A 21040-nucleotide genomic window follows, 5' to 3' on the forward strand; every position below is an offset into this window, starting at 1 on the left:
CCCCCACCCCACCCCCACCTCCGAAGGTCAGGTAGCATCCCAAGATAATGGAGTTGACGTGGGTGAATGACTGCGTCATTTCTTCTTCAATCATGAACTATGAGCCGTTTTTAGTGGTAATCCATGAAAGATAAAAAAAGTTTTAAAGGAAGACTTAACAAGCACAGATGCCCTCTGCGCCCTACAAGCCCCACCTCGTCAACCCTGATTTTACCTCGTTATTCTTATGAGGAAGCTGTCCACTTCTTCAAGAACGTTGGGAGACAGGAAAGTCGAGAAATCTGTGGATCCTGGTGAGAGGGAAAGTGGAGGCATGTGCTGCAGCGCCTTCCTGAAAGTGGGAGGTGGAGGTCAGAACACGCCAGGCGGACACCTTAGTTCACGAACATGAAACAAAAACCGAACGCCTAGAAGCTCGTTTGGACCGATCCCTCCCGAGCGAACAGCGTTCCTACGGAGAGCCTGACACACAGTGTGACACCTGCTTCCCCCGGAGTCATGGTGCCAGGTCCTGTCGTGGGGTTTCTTTCTTGTTTAGTTCTTCTTTCAAGAGTTCCCTTGCCCTCTGCAAAGGCTCATTCCATACTCTTTGGGATCAAGTACTCATTGTACGCAGAGCGGGCAAAAGACACACGTACTCTCCAGAAAAACCCCGGACTTTGTAGAAAACCCGACCCCGGAGGGAGAGCAGCTCGGGGCCCAGGAAACGGTTCAGTTCATACATCCGATCCAAGGTCTACGGTTTCTAAAGACGTGCCACGAATTTTCTTTTCTCCTAAACGTACCAGCACCCATCACCGTTTCTATTCTTGCCCGTGTTCCTAAAATATGCTATTCTAGCCTTTCTACCTTCATGCCTGCTTCAGTGTTTCTCTTTTCTCGTCTCCACTAACATTTATCTTTCTGAAACCCCTCCGAAGCTTTATCTCCTCCAAACTAGTAGTTACCCAACAAACCGATACAACCCAAAACTACCGGGTCCTACTCTGCACCAGCCATCGTGCTAGGTGTGCAACTTGAAGGTGTGCAAAAAATAACTCAAGATTCTGCAACTGACCATCATCTTACGGCAGCAGTAATGAGAATCCCCGAAACAACTTTATTTCTACGTTTCAAAACAGAGACAGCACGGTAGAGCTAATATTCTGTCAGCTCCCACTGTGCCCTCAGCTCTCGCCCTCTCTCTACACGGAGCTGCAAATGCAGGAGGCCACCGAGGTCACACACGCGGATGTGGTACAAGCAAACGCTTGGTTTCATGATACTTTTTATTTTTCCTCATTGATTTTCATTGATTTTTCCAAAAAATTTTATAGTAGTTTTAGATCACTGACATTTAGACATTAGGAGTGGAAATGTAATTGCAGATTAATAATTACAGCTTCTTAGAAACATAAGCTTTAAATATATCCATTCCTTGAAACCTTGCCATTTGCAACAACATGGGTGGAACCAGAGTGTATTATGCTGAGTGCAATAAGTCAGAGAATGATAAATATCGCATGATTTCTCTCCTGTGTGGTATTTAAGAAAGAAAACAGATGAACACAGGGGAAGGAAAGGAAAAATAAAAGTAGAGAGAAAGGCAAACCGTAAGAGACTCTTAACTGCAGAGAACAAGCTGAGGGTTGATGGCGGGGGCGGGGGGGTTACTGGGTGATGGGCATCAGGCGGGCACTCGCTGGCATGAGCCCTGGGTGGCGTACGGAAGTGATGAATCACCGGGTTCTGCTCCTGAAACCAGTACTACATGGTTATGTTAACTACACTACGTTAACTAACTTGAATTTAAATTTAACAAAATGCATCTCCACTTGTCAACCACTTGGCTTATCTTCACAAAAGTTAGGTAGAAAGCCCTTCTTCTCTTTCCTGAAAATTTAGTCCCTGAAGCAGGGCTGTGCTTGGGCAGGAGGACAGGCACCACGGTGGCCCACAATGGGGTTCTGGAGTGGGGACTGAGCAGGGTGAGAACGGGACGGTCTGGCAGGGGGTGTGAATTAAACACCAAGTAGGGTAAAGACGGTGGCCCGGTGCCGAGCAAGGAAACCCGAGGGGTACAAGAAGGGCACACGTATGGGGACGGTCACAGCAGTGGCCTTGCAAAAGAGGCTGGGGCGGGAGTGGGGTGAGGGCAGGGTCCGGATGAGGGCAGGAGACGGGAGCCCGGTCACGTGGGAGGACGCGCGGCAGGTTTCTCAGCGTCAGATAAGGGAAGCACAAACAGAGGGCGACAACCAGAGGCGGGGTCGTCTGTACACGGGGTCAGAAGTGAGCACGGGAGGGAGCTCACAGAAATGAGCATGCGTGTAAATGGGCACAATGGACACACACGTGCACGTCACTTCCGTGCAAGCACGTATTTCCCAGTGGGGCCCACGGAGACAGAGGAGAGAAGTCACACCCCACCTGCAACGAGTTCAGTGCGTTCTCTTTCTTCTTCCTTTCCTTTAAAAATTTTTTTTTAACGTTTATTTATTTTAGAGAGAGGCAGAGTGCAGAGTGCAAGCAGGGGAGGGGCAGAGAGAGAAGGAGACGCAGAATCCGAAGCAGGCTCCAGGCTCCGAGCGGTCAGCGCAGAGCCCGACGCGGGGCTCGAACCCACACACCACGAGATCATGACCTGAGTCGAAGTCGGACGCTCAACCGACTGAGCCACCCAGGAGCCCCTCTTTTTTAAAAATTTTTTACATTTATTCATTTATTTTGAGAGAGAATGTGCGCGTGTGTGCGTGCACACAAGTGGGGGAGGGGCGGAGACAGAATCCCCAGAAGGCTCCACACCATCAGCACAGATGAACCCACAAACTGTGAGATGACAACCTGAGCCGAGATCGAGAGTCGGACGCTTAACTGACTGTGCCACCCAGGCGTCCCTTGCGTGTTCACTTCCTAAATTCTCCGCTAAAAGGGACGACGACTCTGCAGAAAAAATGGCTCACTGCAGGACTAAGGCAGAGAGCATTCAAGACAGGCCTGGAGTATTTTGTTGTTCTGGAAAGTAAGGAAGTGTTCCAAGTTAATGAAGACATGTCAAAGGACCCATGAACCAGACTGAAGGAGTTCCCACAGGCCAAGCCTGGGCCAATCCAAACATCAACACCGTGATCAGTTATAACCCAGCGAACAACATTAAGAATCACGCGTCCACACCAATACCAAGTTAGAGGAGGAATGGGATATGTGGTCTCAGAGCACCTCCTCACAAAATACTAATTACCAGAAAAAAAAAAAAAAAAAAAGTCCCTTTACAATGGAAAAATCTAAGAGACCACCCTTCCATCCAGGGATCGATGTTGACCTGAACAGCACCAGTAACCGGACAACCTAAGGTGGCGTGTCAGCTGACGGGGTGAAACCAGAGCGCGTCATCACTTCTGTGATGCTCCCGCTAAAGATACAACACCTACACTTAATCGTGAGACATCAGATAAACCAAAACCAAACGACATTCTTGCAAATAACTGACCTGTAATTTTCAAACGTGTCAAAGCCGTACAGTCAAGGGAAGACTGAGGAACTGGTCCACTCTGACGGAGACCGAAGAGACGTGGCAACAAAATAAAGTATGATTCTGGCCTGGATCACTGTGCCACACAGGACACTACTGGGCCAACTCACAAGCCCCGAAAGGACGGTGCCGTAAGTGCCCGTCAATCCCCTGGGCCTGATGGCTGTAGCGCAGTGTCCTTATTCACAGGAAATACACGCCAACGTATTAGGGACAATGGGGCACCAGGTTTGCAAATTTCTCTCCAACACCTCAGAAGGAAACAGAAGTTCCTTGCATTGCACTTGAAATCCTTCTCTAAGTTACGGACCGTTTTTCTAAAAAAAACTTTAAACAGGAAGCAAGACAGGAGTATGGCCAAACGCTGCCCTTCACATCTGGCACTGCCCGCAGTGTTACTGGCTGAGCAGTTTTATTTAACAGCAATAACCAACAATCTCAAAAGACATCGAGAGGACATCTACCAACAGTCTCTTGTTATCAGTCACTGAACTTAAACGCAGGCCTCTGACACTTCACTGCTCCTAAGGCTGCACGTCACTCACTACCTTCTGCCTTGTATGTTACCGCTGGGACTTTGTGCCCTCACAGGTTTTTTTTTTTAACTTTTAATTTTCTTAATTTAAATGTGATTCAATTTTAATTGTTTAATTTTAACTTTTAATTCAATTTTAACTTACCTTTACTTTTTCCATTTTAATTTTCAAAGGTGCTCTACATTTAAAACTGAATTCATTTAGCACCCTTGAACAGATTTCCATCAGGAGCGAAAAGAGCCCTCAACCTGGAGTCCAGAGGCCTAGACCCTACCTGACACATCCCTGCCCGGCAATGGGCCCTGGGGAACGCCACGGGGTCCTCACCTGTCACCTGGGGAGTTTTACGTGTACATTTCACAGTACGAGGAGGTAAATGACACACAGCACCTGAAGGAGCTTATCTGATCTCAAGCGCTACATAAGCGTGACCAACTGCCCCCGACGGGCAAGGGGCAGAGCAGCCGGGAGCCGACAGCACCAACAGGAAACACCGGGGCACCCGAGGCGGAAACGCTGAGTCTCAGTGACTGAGGGCTGCTAAGTGCCATGCTCTGCAGGGGGAGGGGACGACGGGGGCCGCGGAGGGTTGGAAAGCAGAGGGGGTGACTTACTGAGTATTGTGCAGCACTGTCTGGACGAAGGCGGGGTTCGTCTCCATGGACGCCGTCACCAGAGATGTCAGCAGAGACCAGTACCAGATTGCAGAAGCATCTGACACTGAGACCCCAGACTTCTTAACTCTCTGAAAGCCAACAGCCCTCAGACCATGAATTCTAGTGTCACATCCATCGCTAAGACAACGCTTTATGTTAATCTGGACATCTGTCAAGCGCAAACAACAAATTCAGTATTGGATTAAGTTCTTCAGTTCAGCAAATGCTAGGCTCCCAACTAAAAGCAAAATAGCAATTCACATTTTGAAAAGAAAATTCTGAAATAACTCTGATACCAGAAATAATGTGTACAACGCAGCTAGCATATAATAAACTCGTCAAAAAAGCATCAACCAAATTAAGGAGTCATAAGAATAATGCGTAAATTTAAGGGTGGCTTAAAATCTTTCCATTGCAAAGTTTCTTAGAAATTTACGTGTCTTGAAAACTAACACAAAGATCATTTTTTAAATCCTGACTAAATCCATGGTAAGAAAACTTCTACAGCTAGGGTTCTGAAATTTCGATTGAGTTAAAAACAGGAGCTTGCTCACAGCAGTTGTGAGAATTTATTTCTGATAATCAAGTCCAAACAGGGGACGCAGGCATGACTCACTTTTAAGAGGTGTCACAATTTCTTATTTGGGTTGGAGAGGAGGAGGTGAGAAGTTAAAAGGGACACAACTTAGAGAAAAGCCCAGCACAGTGAGACAGGAAGCGTCTACTCCAGGAGCTGAACTACCGCTCTGCCTACGGGCAAGACACAAAGACTCTACCTCCCTAGGCCTCAGTTCCTTTGAGCAAAGTAAGAACACTTCTTTTGGCCCAGGAGAGCATTAGAAGAAATGAGACAAAGCATGAAGCATTCCGGCTCCCTGAATGAAAAAAGCCTGGAAAGAAATCACAGAATTGTGATTATTTCCAAAATGCTAGGTGTGATGCAAGGTTATAATATTATAAAAACGGAAACAACCTAAATGTCCAAGAATAAAGAGCTGGTTAAAACTAAGGCAAATTCTTACAACGCTAAATAAAGGTGTGCAAAAACACATGGTAGGACAACGCGCTAAAGAATTACAAACCAGCGTGGAAAGCGTATCGCCATTTTTGTAAATATGCACCCACAACCCTATGTTTTATTTTTAAAAGGTGTGTGTGTGCGCATGTGTACACACGTTTACACACGCACACACACGCGCGCATGCACACACACACAAGAAAAGATCTGGAAGGTTCCACACTAACACATTCACAGTGATTATCCCTGGGTGGTGGGATTTTGAGTAATTTTTGCTTATATCTTGTAGTCTTACAGTAAGGAAACAAGAATATTTCTAATTTAAAAAAGGCTTCTATAACTTTTAAAAACACCAAATAGATGAAATAATGTGACTCTCATGCACATCCCGAGTAGCTAATCAAACCTACAGAGAGAATCTAACGGTTTCTCCACTTTAGAAGTCTTCCCGCTAAAAAATACTCCTTCTTCCCTCCACCCCAAACCCCTTAATTAGAAGGGCAAGGTGCACCCTGGCTGACTCACAGAGCTGGCTGATGTTGGCATTTTCCAGCAGCGTCACGTAGCCGGTGACATTGCTGGGGATGTGCACGTCGCGGACATCCTGGAGCTCGCCGACACTCCTCCCCACGGCCACGGTCACCTGCTGCGGCATGTAGCTCTGGTCTGTGGCAGCCACTGCGATGGACAAGTGTCTAAGCACGACATCTGGCTTCATTTTTAAGCTGGAAAACACGGGAGCAGAAACTGCAAATGTTTACACAGGTCAGAAGCGGCAGCATTCACAAGTCCCATCTCCAAGACCTTGTCTGTGATGTCACCAAAGACTCACTGTCCTAAAAGCAACCAACTTGAAACGCTATTAGTTTCAAAGTCCGTATGACCTCTCATCTCAAAAATTCCTTTCGGGTCAAGATTAATCTTACGTTTCCTCTTAAGCTACTAATACAGGCAGGAAAGTACAATACGAACATCCTAAAAGACATCGCTTTACCTGAGAAACAAATTCTAAACTGCATCCAAAGAACTGAGTATACTCCCTCGGCTGTAAGTTAGACGGCTAAAGGTCACATATACTCCCTATGAGAAAACAAGACGATTATTTCTATTCCACCAACTGGAAGGAGCCCATCCTCTGAAGAGACAGGAGAAGCTTGAGAACTAGAAGCGTCCCAGCTGACAGTCGTCAATTCCACCCCCGGGTTCCTGCTCATCCCATCCCCTCGCTTCCTCAGCAGCAAGATAGGTGCATACAGGTTTATTAAATGCACAGAGAGGATCTTACAATGTAAGATCGCATCTAAGTACTTGCCCCTTGTGATATTAATTTTCCTGAGAAACTAGCGAAAAAGACCTGAAGTCAGTATCACAAGATATTAGTCAAATACTACTTTCTCCCCCAAAATTCCAAGTAAAGGGATTATCCGTGTTTACGGACAGAAGAGCCCGGCGGCATCATCTTACAGGAGCCCCCGTACTTGCTTCTTATGGCATGGAAGGTAATTTTGAGGGCACTGATGAGATGGGCACGCGGGTCGCCCAGCAGCTGGTGTGGCGCCACCCACCGGATCCAGTGTGAGCGGGCACTGCCGTCCGACTGCCAGTATGACGCCGTGTCTCCATTTGTCATCTTGTCGATGTCCGCGGGGTTGGAGGACGTTTCTATGTAAGCGTAGCACTTTGCCACCGACTTGAGTTTATCCATCTCAGGGCTCCTAGTTAGGTCTCCAGGGCTCTCTGCAGGGAAAATCAGATTCCATCACATGCCATCTCTTTCACAAAGGGAAAAAAGGGTCATCTGAAATACCTAACACAAATACGCTTGGTACCTTGGTCCTCGAAAAATAAGCGTCCCAGAGACGTGAGCAGAACCACGCTGAGGGCGGAAAATGGAACCTTACAGGCTGAACTCACGTTTCCTTAATCGTGTGTGAGATTTTTTAACCCACTCATTTGTAAGCCACTTGTGTTTCTGAGTGAGGCCTGGTCCTCCCCTCAACTATTTTCTGTGGGGCACAATTCTTCTTACCAGTTTGTATGCTATATGACGTGCCCGCACACACGCACATGCACACACACACACGTGCGCACACACACAAACAGGTGATGTTTACTGAGTGTTCGCTGTGAGCCACTTTTCTATACATTGTCTATGTTCTAATTCAGTTTAGCAATGAGGAATCTAAGGCTCAGAGAGTTAAGTAACCGCCCAAGGTCAGAGCCAGTAAAAAATTAAGTCTGTCACGATGTGTTACAAAATACATTTTTATTCCCTGAATATCATTCGTCTTTCGACTCTGCTTATATTTTCGGCTGTACAGAACTTTAAATCTGCATAAAGTCTAATTTATTCATCTCTTCTTTTGTAGTTTGAGTTTCACATCTTGCTTAGCAAGGTGTCCCATGTCAAGCGTTTGTACAGAGTAGGACTACTTGCCTCTAGCACTTTACGGTTTCTTTACAGCTGAACTGTTTGATCTACCTGAAATTTGTTTCAGTGAATGGAATGGATGACAATCTAGTTTTATTTACTTCTCCAAATGGCTGGCCAGTTGCCCTGACCCCACTTGTTGACCGATTCGCCTCTCTACCTTGTACAAAGCAATGCTGACTGTACCTGGTACCATATTCCCACACGTGCTTGGGTCTCCTTCCTGACTCTATCATGTTCCACGGACCGGTCTGTTCACACTGTCAAACTGCCGGTGTCACGGAGGGAGTCCGGGGTGGCCTTCCTCATGTATTCAACGACTACGCACAGAGTATCTACCACGTGGCAGGCACAGTGCCCAGTGTTAAGGATAATGACACAAATGAGGCAGACAAAATGCAAAGAAATAATAATGCTGCAGCTTCAGGTAGTAAGTGCCACTTAGACCATTAAACCGACAAAGGTGACGGTGACTAGAAGGTGGGGAATGGTACGGGTCGGGGGGCGTTAAATTAGATGGGGTAATGAGGAAAGCCTTCCCCGAGGTCACATCTGAACAGAGACATGAATGAGAAGCCAGTTGTGCTCAGAAGGGAGGGAGGGAGGGAGGGAGGGAGGGGAGAGACAGAGAAAGCCAGCAGACCACATTCTTATGCCACAGACTGGCTGCTGTTCTAGTTTTCGGAAGAGAAGGCGGGGAGGAGGGTCTGCTCACGGCGCATCTGGAAGAAACGACGACAGAACGCGGTCCCACAGCCCCCACCACACACGTGCACGTACCCTTCTCCTTCTGTACCAGCTGGTCCAGGGACTCCTTCAGAACCGAAACCCTCATGGAGCACATGTTATTGCAGTGGTCCAACATGGGGCAGGGGACGGCCATGCCGGAGAGCCGGTTGCGATGCAGGAAACGCAGGATCAGGGACGCGTGAACACCCAGGCCCTCCTTGGACTCTGAAAATATGTCTATAAAACCTAGGCAGACAACAGCCAGTTTGGGTGATTCAGGAATGCGCCACAACAGTGTTCCCACACCCCCGCCGGTGGCCTACCTCGACTGGCTGAGTGAAAAGCAGCCATTATGGGTCTTTACTGATACTCTAAGTTTTGATCATTTAAAAATCTAAGCAACTTTTAAGAAATGAACCAGTGGTAATCTCAACTTAAAAATTAATTTCGTGGGACGCCTGGCCGGCTCAGGTGGTGGAGCACGTGCCTCTTCACCTCGGGATTGTGAGTTCGAGCCCCATGTTGGGTGTAGAGATCACTCAAAAATAAAATTAAAAAAAAAAAAATTCCTTCCGTTTAACAAAATTTTAGAAGACTTTGAATAATGATTATTTGTTTCAATCCAAACTTTAAAAAGGTATAAGCACCGAAACACTAACCAGAAGTTCTTAAACATGTTGTATATACAGAACGTGGGCTCAGGATCAAGTTTATCGTCCCCGTGAGTAAAAGAGTAACTGTTTTTATACGAAACTACAGGACACCATGACGACGACGGTGCAGCCACCACCCTGACCACGATTCCCGGTGGCATCTCACGGCGTGCAGGCTCTGGCCCCCACTCCAGTGCTCTCTCCAGTGCAGCTCCCTGGACTCTGCCCACTCCGTCCGTCCCTCTGGCCTCAAAATCTCCCATTCATGCTGACCCACCCACATTTCCTGAGCGGCTCTCCCAGCCGTCCTCTGTCTGGCATTAAGCCAAGCGATCTTATGAACCCACAAAACACACAACGTCTACCCCTGTTTAACATCCTCCCGTGGCTCCGCATAACCTACAGTGAACACAGGTGCCCATAACCCTGTAATAAGTGGAGACAGGATAAACACGGCACCTCTTCCCAGAGCTCAGATACACTCGTGGGTTTGGGGGAAATTTTTCTCTTTACTTTCCAATGAATCATAACTGGACATGACAAAAAGTACCTATGTTACAAGTGTACTGACTGATGAACTTTCACAAACTGAACACTCCATGTACGCAGCACCGAGCGCAAGACCCCAAAAGTCTTAGCAGAAATTATTTAAGTGTAAAACAAACAGGTTAGGGGCACCCGGGGGGCTCAGTCGGTTAAGCGCCCGACTTTGGCTCAGGTCAGGATCTTACAGTTCACGGGTTCGAGTCCCACGTCAGGTTCTGTGCTGACAGCTCAGAGCCTGGAACCTGCTTCGGATTCTGTGTCTCCCTCGCTCCCTGCCCCTCCCCCGCTCGCACTCTGCCTCTCTCAAAAATAAACAAACATGTAAAAAATTAAAAAAAATAATAAACAAACAGGTTACGTTCAGGAATGAAACTCTGCACTAATTTTTAAGAGAAAACACGAGACTGACGAGAATTTATGTGCTGGAAGCGGCCCATTTTGACGACGCCCTCCACACAAACCCTGGAGACACGGGCTCCATTTCCCAAGACTCACCAGTCCGTGCCACCCCTGCCCTCCTTGTGCAGTGTTTGTTCCCTGGGCAGACTCCACGGCAGCACCACCCTCACGTGAGGACACTGCTGATGCCACACCCACGTGCCCAGCACCCACGTGAAAAGGCAGACAGACTCTGGCAACGGGGACATTCTTCGACACGCGGAAACAGGCAGCGGACGTGGCAAACGCTTAGCGCCGGCACAACGAGATGTGAAAGGGACAAGTTCCAATCTTGGTCAGAAAGAGCGACAAGGAACAAATCCCACAACAGGTGAGTCCAGCTTACCAGGGTTTGTCCTAACACTGTGAGAAAATAGTTTTTGTACACTGGAGGTTGATAGAAAATTTTGAGTAAAAAGTCCTAGTCACCCCCCTGCTACGTCAGCACGTTGGGCTCCGAGCCCCGAGTGTTTCTAATTCTATCTCCCCTCCCCCGGTCTCCCAGAACAACGGTGCACTGAGTATTATTTCAGGTGGGTTCCCTGGTCTTCGCCCCTTCCTCCCCTCCCCAACATCTGCTTGAGGTGTCCACACACAGCTCCCGATGTTACCGGCGCTGGTAACCCACACGTGGTAGTGATACGGAAATGCCGAGATACGACTTAGCGAAACATAATTCGAAGCACACTTTTAACTGCCATGAGAGTAGGAAAAAAGTTAACATGTATGGACTACCTACGACGCTATGAAGATGACATAATTAGGGGCGCATGGGTGGCTCAGTTGGTTAAGTGTCCGACTCTTGACTTCAGCTCAGGTCATGAATTCCGGTTCATGAGACTGAGCCCATGTCGGGCTCGGCACTGACAGCGTGGAGCCTTCTTGGGACTCTCTCTCCCCCTCTCTCTGCCCCTCCCCTGCTCATACTCTCTCACTCTCTCTCTCTCTCTCAAAAATAAACATTTTTTAAAATCCAAGATTATACAGTTGAAGACAACTTGAGGAAGAACGCAAAGCTGCATTCTTCATCAATATACACACATCGTCCTTTCCCAGCTCAGCACGCCCTCCGCGGTAAGTCAGAGAGGTCAAGGGCAACCCCATTTACATCGGTGCGCCTACCAAGTCTACCTGCCTCCACCGCCGCTCCCGCCAGGCTCTGCGCTACATGTTAGGACTCCGAGAGCACAGAGTAGGATAAGTTCTGAGACAAGCTGAGGGTACAAGGATGATAAGCAAAGTTCTATTCCTTCGCAACTCAACTGTTTTCTCACTGGAAAAAAAAGAGGGTAACTTAATTTTGATTCTGTCTTCGAAGTCCCTAGAAGAAACCATACAAAAACACAAAGTTTTTTCCGAGGGACAATCTGGAAGAAGTATTGCTTACTTTCATGCTGTTTTTATTACTACTTAAATTTCAGAGTGGTAGGTTTCAAAAACAAACAAACACTGGGCACCTACCATCTACCAAAGATACGTTAAATGTGAGGACACAGCAGAAATAAAAGGTCCCCGCCCTCACGGAGCTCAGAGTATAAGAATACAGACAGACATTTACGGATAAATGAACGATTAATTGATCAATCACAGCGCTGACATGAGGCAAAGACAAAGGCAGGATACCAAGAACACACACCTGGGGCCAGGGACGGCTTCTGGAGAGAGTGAAATAGATACCCACTAAGGAAGGCAGGCTCACGACAAAAGTTCCCAAAAACGGCAGATCTGCTCAAGCATCGCTGTACTGGGGACCCAGAGGGATGACTACGCAGAACACGGACTCCAACCGTGAGCTTAACAGACACGACTGGAAAAGCACGTTTATTCCATGGCACCCTCAGCCTGCCTAATGACAACCCACAGGACAGCAAAAGCACCCTCCGGCCTTCAGCACTCAGATGACAGCCTTACCTGGGACCAGAGAGCAGGCCTGCAGTTGCCTGATGATGTGGCCTAGCTCCCCCTGGAGGTTAGCCCCACTGGAGTTCTTGAGGGCCTCCAGCATGTTCTCGGCATCCACTGTACCATCACCCTCGGCATCAAACTGGGCAAAGGCCTGCAACACAAGAGATACAATAAAATCACGTCTGTTCCAAATCATGGATACTTTGCCGCTGGTGACACTGTTGTGGTTGCAGGAAGAGTCCACTGACATCACTCAAAGACCACATAAATCCGGGATAGTAAGGCGCCTTGTATAGAAGTATACTACGTGCACACACAAGGTTACCCTCTCATCTTTTTCATGGGATTAACCCCCTTTTCCCAAACAATTGCAGAAAGCAACCTGTGCAACATTTTCCAACTGGTTACAAAGTGCCAAACACAAAGCTAGAATCAGAGCCTCGGCTTAGAGCAACACCTTGGGTTAGCCGGGCTTTTCCTTTCAAACACTCTTTGGACGCAAGACCCAACTTGATTTATCAACTCCACAGCCCTGTTTTCACTAACCTTTAACCGTATCCTCACTTGCTCCCTGCCCTTGCTGGGCCATCTGGGGAACTGGGTACAACGTGGGATTTGGTCTGAATCCTGCTCTGTCACTAACCAGCTATGTGACTGTCCATACATTCCTTTATCTCCAAAAGCCTTACCTCCTTGATCTGAAAAATGCAGCAAATATTACCAAACTCACAGGCTGCTGTCTGGATTAAGTAACATTTGAACAGAGTCCAACACAGTGAAAGCGTATCAGAGTGCAAAGTGTCTCCTTCTCCTTTCTAACCTGCACTGTCATTCCCTCTGTGTCCCTGACACCATTCCCTCTCACATTCCACAAGACTCCCCTCACCTAGCGACTGTCCCAGCTCCCCAGAACTCAGTCTCTGCCGCATTAGTGGCTTCTCTCTTCCTGACGATACACTCACGCACAGACATCCCTCACCCTGAAATACTTTGAGAGTGTCCCCACCTTCTTTTCCAGGTCATTCTCTCCCTTCCTTCAAACTCCTGCCTTTTCCTTATTTCCCTCCGTCATGAAATGTGGAGATTTCCCACTGAGGTTTCATGACTGATACAAGTACCCACTGCCGTCGCAGACCTCTAAACGATGCAGTGTTTAACAGGAACGTAACAAATCCCAGTGTTCATGTCTAAAACCATGGGCATTCAGTGCAGGACGGGGGACAGTTCAGAGCAAAGTGTGAGAGAAAGCTGCCGCATTCTCTTGGCCTTTCCTCAACCTCGCCAGATTATCCAAAAAGTTAACAGGATCAAAGACTACAGTAATGAAGAAACAATGTTCAAAAGAAGAAAATACCTTTTTCTTTTCTGATTAGACCCATAGCTTACTACGGAAGCTCCACCCCAAAAGGGAAAGGAATGGAAGGGATGAGAGGAAAGAGACCGTGATGGACAGAAGACACTGCCTGTGAGGACGGACGCAGGACCATGGTCTTCAGGGTGCAGAACAGGTGCCTGCAACGGGCTGTCACAAGAAGGGTCAGCGAGGATTCAGGTCGTGAGATAAAAGCCAGAGGGAAAAGCTCCTCATGAAGACGGACTCGTCGGTTGCCCGTGGGGTATAAAGACGGCTGAGGGCCTCCGGGAAGGAAGGCCCAGGCCTCAAGGCTTCCGAGCGAACCACAAGCAGCCGTCACGAGCGTTCCGACAAAGGCATTCACCTCCGCCTAACCCGAAATCCCACCAAGACAACATTACACAGGGCTGTTTTCCTAAAGCACAAAGACAGAAGCAAATATCGTGTGATGCAATAGCAACAAAACTGTGGAAGCTGAGAAACAGACAGACGCCCAGCGAACACCACTGTCCGCAAGAAAGAGGCCCCTGAGCCGGGAGCGGGCAAGCGGAGACACAGGCTGCTTCGCGCTGAGGGGCCCAAAGCCTTCGTAGGACCCAGCAGCAGTGGGTGCTGCCGAAGGTGAGGGAAACCAGTGGGAGGTCTGTTTCGGGAAGCAGTTAAAGCAGACTGAATAGACGCTGATCTTAAGGAATCACCGTGGGTTTCTTTTTAAGGGAAAAGCGTGACAGTGAGATTGTGTGTTTTTTTCCAGAGTTCTTACCTTTTAAAGATACATAATGAAAGATTAATCAATGAAATATTTGTGGAATTCATTCATTCATTAATCAATGAAATATTTGTATGTGTACATACAAATGTAACAGATCTCCAGATCCTCTCCCCAGTCAGAAGCTGGGGTGCGGGGCTGATTTCCTCCAGAGCGTGGCACAGTTTCCGGACTAGGAAATACCAGGCGCGGCTGAAAGGGTCAACACTGTACTGAAAACGGGGCACTAATGCCCAACGGTCAAGGTCTGTAAGACTCACCCCTCCTCTAGGGCTCTCCGAGTGCTGGCAGCCAGTTTCACACTCTCCAGGCAAGACACTGGGGGGCTCTTCTCTGGGGGTGCTGGACAAGCCCCCGAGGACAGACCTGGAGACACTGGCACTGGAGGGCGCCCCCCGCAAGGGCCCAGCACCTTCCAGTGAGGCTCAGCTGTCAGTAAGCCAGACGCGTGGAGCCCCCACCTCTTTAGTACCCTGCTCTTTAATGTGAGTGGGGGCAGCCCAGGACCACTGACGCTTGAGGAACGGCTTAATATGAAACACAGAACAAGCAACTTGGAGAAAAGAAAGGAGAAGGAGACAAGACCGTCAAAAAGGTGATCATCAGTATCTTCAGACAAATATTTTAAAAAAGGTATTTTTAATACCACTTTTACTAAGGTGTAACTCACATACCATCAAATTCACCCTTTTAAAGTGCACAACTTAGTGGGTTCTAGTATATTCAGAACCCACCATATATCAGCAGCCACCACTACCTAATAAAAAAGACGCTGTGTCATCATGAGAGAACAGGAGACTACTATTAAAACCAGTCTATTCAGAATGTTTTCATAAGCTCCTGAAAGTTAACATATCACAGCAAAATGAAAATCTTAACAGATTTTGCAAGACAAATCTCAAGAGGCTGGAAGTTCAGTTGACTGAGGTGCCCAGAGAGTACAGCAAAAAGACAGAATGACGGAAACTGGGAAAGAAAAGAGGAAAACAACCAGGAGGCCTGTCCAGGGGCCCACTATCCAAACACTCGGAGTTCCGGAAGAAAGGGGCACAGACAGCACAGGGAGAGAAAGGACAATCGTTATGATTCGAGGGGATTTCCCCAAACTGAAGGATGTGGGTTTTGAAACAGAAGAGGCCGAATACCCTACAGGTGGATAAAGGCACATGGTACTGAGACTTCACGTCGCCGCAGAGAAGTTCCTACTTGCAGGGAGGAGACACAGCGTCCATATCAGAGGTCGGGAACCAGAGGCTAATTCCGCAGGTATGCCGGGAGATGGAAGGCGATGGGAGCTGGGCCCTCCACATAAGGGGCGGGGGGGGGCCCTCTCTAACCCCAAAGTCAGCATGTAGCCAAAATACCACCAACTGTGAAAGAGTGGAAAAAGACATTCTTCCACACACAAGGCTCTCAAAACACACACTAGTTCATGCTCCCTTAGTCAGAAAGCGACCAGAGGGTGTGGTCACCTGAAGAAAGACCACACGGAGAAAGAGGAAGAATGGGGTCCAACCGAGAGAGTGGACGAGTCCCTGGGGTGCTGCACGGCACACGTCCAGAATGAGGCAGGTCGGAAAGCTCTGGAGAAGATGAGTCTCTGCAACTCCTTCCTGTGTGCTTGAACACACTGAACGTGTTAGAAGACATTCAGGAAACTGGCAGAGAATCTGGAGTTAAATTAATAACAGGGACCAAAAAGCACCAATTCAGTTGTTAACGTGGGAGGAAAGACGTATAAGGAAAAGCAGCAGTGGAATAAATGGCTCAGGGACACACACGATTCATGTCACCTTAATAACACACACACCGAGAGCAAACTAAGCACAGCAGACACACTCTGCCGGGGGACAGGTGTGTGGATGTGGGTGAGGACAGGACGGCGAAGGACAACTAAGGACATGCTCTGTGGGGGGAATAAGATGGCCTAAAAACTGACAACTCATAAAGTAATGTAAACATGACATCTGGTGACTCTCGGGGACCTACCAGCACCAGCTGCAGGGGCCAAGTGACAACTCGGGGACAGTGAGACACTGCGTAGGGGCGCGGACAACCCATGGGCTCTATGCCGCGTGAGTGATGACAAGGAAAATCAAAAATTCTGAGCGTCTGCTTCAGGCACAGGATAGAATGCATCAGTAGTTTTATAGCTTTTTCAGTCATGTCATATTCCTCCTCTGTAAACACTGGATATATCAACCATAAATAAGAGTTCTGGGACAACCGGAAAGGCGTGAATATGGACATCAGATGACACAGACATGAACTGACATGGAAAGGTGAAGGCCACGGACTGAAAAAGTAGGCTACGGAAGAATATCCGAGAGCAGTCTCACGTTAGTTTTAAAAAACCAAATATACACACTTTGCACATTAGTACAAAGCCCCAGACACACAAATATGAAAACACATGTGTGTGTGCAAAATAAGACCTGAAAGCGTAAGTGTTTGCTAATGGCAGTGACGTGACAATCTGCATCGAGGGGGATTTTTAAATATCAGGAAATGAGAACACAAGCCTGATATAAATTCGGAGCCAATGGGCGTGGAGGGAGACAGAACAGAAGCACAGCCTCCGTCTGCCCCAAGACCCCACCATGTGACAACCACAGCGCGCACAGCCCTTCCCCACTTGGCCCCGGCAGGGCACAACAAGGCCTCGAGGTCTGAGGGCATCAGCACAACTGCAGCCCGTCCCACGGGGAAGGACATATGCTTTGGGAAGCTCCGAATGAACATCTGAGCATCCCTAAACTCCAGGCACTTTGCGTAACACCACTTATCCCTCGTAAGGGCAGCAGCAGCACTTAGTTATTAACTGCCCCACTTTGTAGATGCACGGAGAGGTCAGATAACTTGCCTGAGGTCACACAGCTAGTACTGGAATCCGAGACTCCAGACTCGGTTCTTCACGGCTGTGTTCTCCTTCCTTTGCTCAGAGAAGGCCCAGGGCTCTTGCAGTCTGGAAACTGAGGACGTAAAATCTCTTTGAGCTCTTCTCTTTCCCCAACAGCACCTCATGCCCACGTTTACTCAGAATTAGCCTTAAACCTGAGACGCACTTTCTCTAAACCTCAAGATGGCACTCAAGTCCTACATCCACTAAAGCTCTTGGCTTCCTCCTTGTTTCTTGCATCTCCAGTGCTCTCTGCTTCCCAACTCCTGTGCTGATGACAGACAAGAAAAAATCCCATAGAAGTAAGGTTATAAAAACGACGACAGCTTTGTTATTCCTCATAGATTCTGTTGGTCTGTCAATAGTTAATGAATACAACAAGAAGAATTTTGAAACAAACAAAAACATTTTGGGTGAGAGAAAAAATCAGAACAGCATGACTAACAGCTTCACCAAATAAATAAGTCATTTCCTAACACTCGGAAACTGTCCTCAAAGAAACGTACAGGTTTTCTGGCACAAAAAAGACTCTCAGATCAATGGAACAGAATACAGAACCCAGAGATGGACCCACAAACGTATGGTCAACTAATCTTTGACAAAGCAGGAAAGAATATCCAATGGAATAAAGACAGTCTCTTTCTTCAGCAAGTGGTGCTGGGAAAACTGGACCACAACATGCAGAAAAATGAACCTGGACCACTTTCTTACACCAGACACAAAAATAAACTCAAAATGGATAAAAGACCTCAATGTAAGACAGGAAGCCATCAAAATCCTCAAGGAGAAAGCGGGCAAAAACCTCTCTGATCTTGGCCATAGCAACTTTTTACTCAACACGTCTCCAGAGGCAAGGGAAACAAAAGCAAAAATGAACTATTGGGATCTCATCAAAACAAAAAGCTTCCACACAGCGAAGGAAACAATCAGCAAAACTAAAAGGCAACCGATGGAATGGGAGAAGATATTTGTAAACGACATATCAGATAAAGGATTAGTATCCAAAATCTATAAAGATCTTATCAAACTCAACACCCAAAAAACATAATCCAGTGAAGAAATGGGCAAAAGACATGAACAGACACTTCTCCAAAGAAGACATCCAGATGCCCAACCGACACAGGAAAAAATATTCAACATCACTCATCATCAGGGCAATACAAATCAAACAACAATGAGAAACCACCTTACACCTGTCAGAATGGCTGACATTAACAACTCAGGCAACAACAGATGTTGGCGAGGATGCGGAGAAAAGAGGACCTCTTTTGCATTGTTGGTGGGAACGCAAACTGGCGCAGCCACTCTGGAAAACAGTATGGAGGTTCCTCAGAAAATTAAAAATAGAACTACCCTACGACCCAGCAAGTGCACTACTAGGTATTTACCCAAGGGATGCAGGTGTGCTGTTTCGAAGGGACACATGCACCCCCATGTTTATAGCAGCACTATCGACAACAGCCAAAGTATGGAAAGAGCCCAAATGTCCATCGACGGATGAACGGACAAAGAAAATGTGGTATATAGATACAATGGAGTATTACTCGGCAATCAAAAAGAATGAAATCTTGCCATTGGCAACTACGTGGATGGAACTGGAGGGTATTATGCCAAGTGAGATTAGTCAGAGAAAGACAAAAATCATATGACTTCAGTCATGAAGACTTTAAGAGACAAAACAGATGAACAGAAGGGAAGGGAAACAAAAATAATATAAAAACAGGGAAGAGGACAAAACACAAAGGACTCTTAAATATGGAGAAGAAACAGAGGGTTACTGGAGGGGTGGTGGGAGGGGGGGATGGGCTCAATGGGAAAGGGACATTAAGGAATCTGCTCCTGAAATCACTGTTGCACTATATGCTAACTAATCTGGATGTAAATTAAAAAATAACAATAATTAACTAATTAATCAAATTCAATTTAAAAAAAAGACCGAAGGTGAGGGAATCACATTAAAAAAAAGAAGAAGAAACGTACAGGTTTTCAAACCGAACAGTAACGCCTCGTCTGTCTCACAGGACTTCGCGGAATCTGGTTTGCTCACGCGCTTGCTCAACACTCTCTGATAAGCAGCCACTACACACGACAACTTGCGCTCGTCTCTGCACATGTGAAGATAGACAGGGCACAGTCCTTGCCCTCTAAAACCCTCACAGCCTTAGAGCAGACTGTAAACCAACGGCAGCAATGTGGTGTGTGATCATCGTAACAACGAAATTACAGCATGAACAGCTGCGTACCTAACAGTTACCGAGCATTTACTAAGCACCAGGCGGAGCTCTAAGGCCCTAACGTGCGTCGACTCGCATTTTCCACAACAGCCCCAAACGTAGGTACTACCCTCTCGCTAGGGAGCAACAGAGAGGTTACGTATTTCGTTCAAGTCCACATGATGAGGAGCAGTAAATCCGCTGCTTGGATTTGAATCCCATTAAGATTTGGGACCCCACACTAGGAACGGCTGTGCCGTGAGCTGACAGACACCCTGAGACCAGAAGCACCAGAGCGGGCGGGACGTTCGGGGAAAACGGCCCCGAGGAGACGACCCTTGCACTAGGCCTCAACGAATACCTAGGAATCTGTAAGCGTGTGACGACGGGGCAGCCACGCTAGGTAGAGGGGACGGAGCGTGAGCACAGGCAGAGTGCAGGGAAGACCAAGAGGACTACAACGTGCTTGGTGTGGCTGCGACCGAGGCGGGCAGAGGAAGAGCGGGACGGAGGTCAGGAGAGAGAGAGCCGGGCCCATTAGGCCGAAGAGCTCAACCTCACGGTAAGGGGACCACGAGGCCGCGGAGAATCTCGAGGGTGGAGGGAGCCAGTCATTGCAGATCTCTGTCGGCGCTCCAACTGGAACGGACTGACCAATCTCTTAAAAGATGTGCCTCTGTACAGCTGGAGCCCCTTCTCCGGTGTCTCTGGGACACACACTGGTGACGGGAAACTCCTGTCTTCTGGCCGGTTCTGACAGCAACAACTCTCTTCTCCACAGAACGAAAGGGAACGCGCCTCCTTCACGTCACCACCCGTGGGCGTGCGGAACGTGCCCGAGCCCTGTGCCCGCAAACGGCCACGGACCACTGAAAACAGTGATCGTCTGGCACCGAGTCTCCCGCAACCAGTTCTCTATCTCGTACGGCTTTAGTCTCATTGCCACGCTGCCTGTCCCCGGGGGACCCTCCAGTTTAACATAACCTCAGAGCGGAGCTTCTAAAGTCTCACTGGCCGAGCCGCTGGATGAAGCACGTTTCACGTCACGACCCCGTGTCCATAATGTTGACACGAGAGTGTCATGAAATGATGTAATACTTTCTCCGATCAGATACAAGGTGCTCTGATCTTTCCTACTCCATTCTGATCTGTTTAACGTTTAATATGCAAATTAACACTCCCTAAACACTCACTAAATTTCCAGCGGTTTGAAACTCTACGCCCTGGAACGTGGGGCCCAAAACCCAAGCGGACACAGTAGGTCTGGCCCTAACTGTGCAAAGGGGATGAGTCCACTTTGATCTAAAAACAGAGCAGTGCCCCCTATTTCCATGGGGCCAACGCCCATCTCCAGGCGGTCAGGGACGCGGCCCGCAGTCTCC

At 47.9% G+C, this 21040-nt stretch overlaps 1 protein-coding gene across 4 annotated transcripts in view; it reads right to left on the bottom strand.

Annotated features, from left to right (window-relative positions):
• ZZEF1 (zinc finger ZZ-type and EF-hand domain containing 1) overlaps nt 1-21040 on the bottom strand; it is a 101117-nt gene that overhangs the window by 71930 nt on the left and 8147 nt on the right. For all 4 annotated transcript variants that reach the window (XM_042917010.1, XM_042917008.1, XM_042917009.1 and 1 more), the window contains exons 2-7: nt 12430-12574; nt 8933-9127; nt 7287-7458; nt 6247-6446; nt 4662-4872; nt 215-331 (exon numbers count right to left, since the gene is read on the bottom strand). In XM_042917010.1, the coding sequence (XP_042772944.1) occupies nt 215-331; nt 4662-4872; nt 6247-6446; nt 7287-7458; nt 8933-9127; nt 12430-12574 (1040 nt within the window). The remainder of the gene's footprint in view (nt 1-214; nt 332-4661; nt 4873-6246; nt 6447-7286; nt 7459-8932; nt 9128-12429; nt 12575-21040) is intronic.

Source organism: Panthera leo, chromosome E1 (genome assembly GCF_018350215.1).
Source record: "Panthera leo isolate Ple1 chromosome E1, P.leo_Ple1_pat1.1, whole genome shotgun sequence".
Taxonomy (NCBI): Eukaryota; Metazoa; Chordata; class Mammalia; order Carnivora; family Felidae; genus Panthera; species Panthera leo.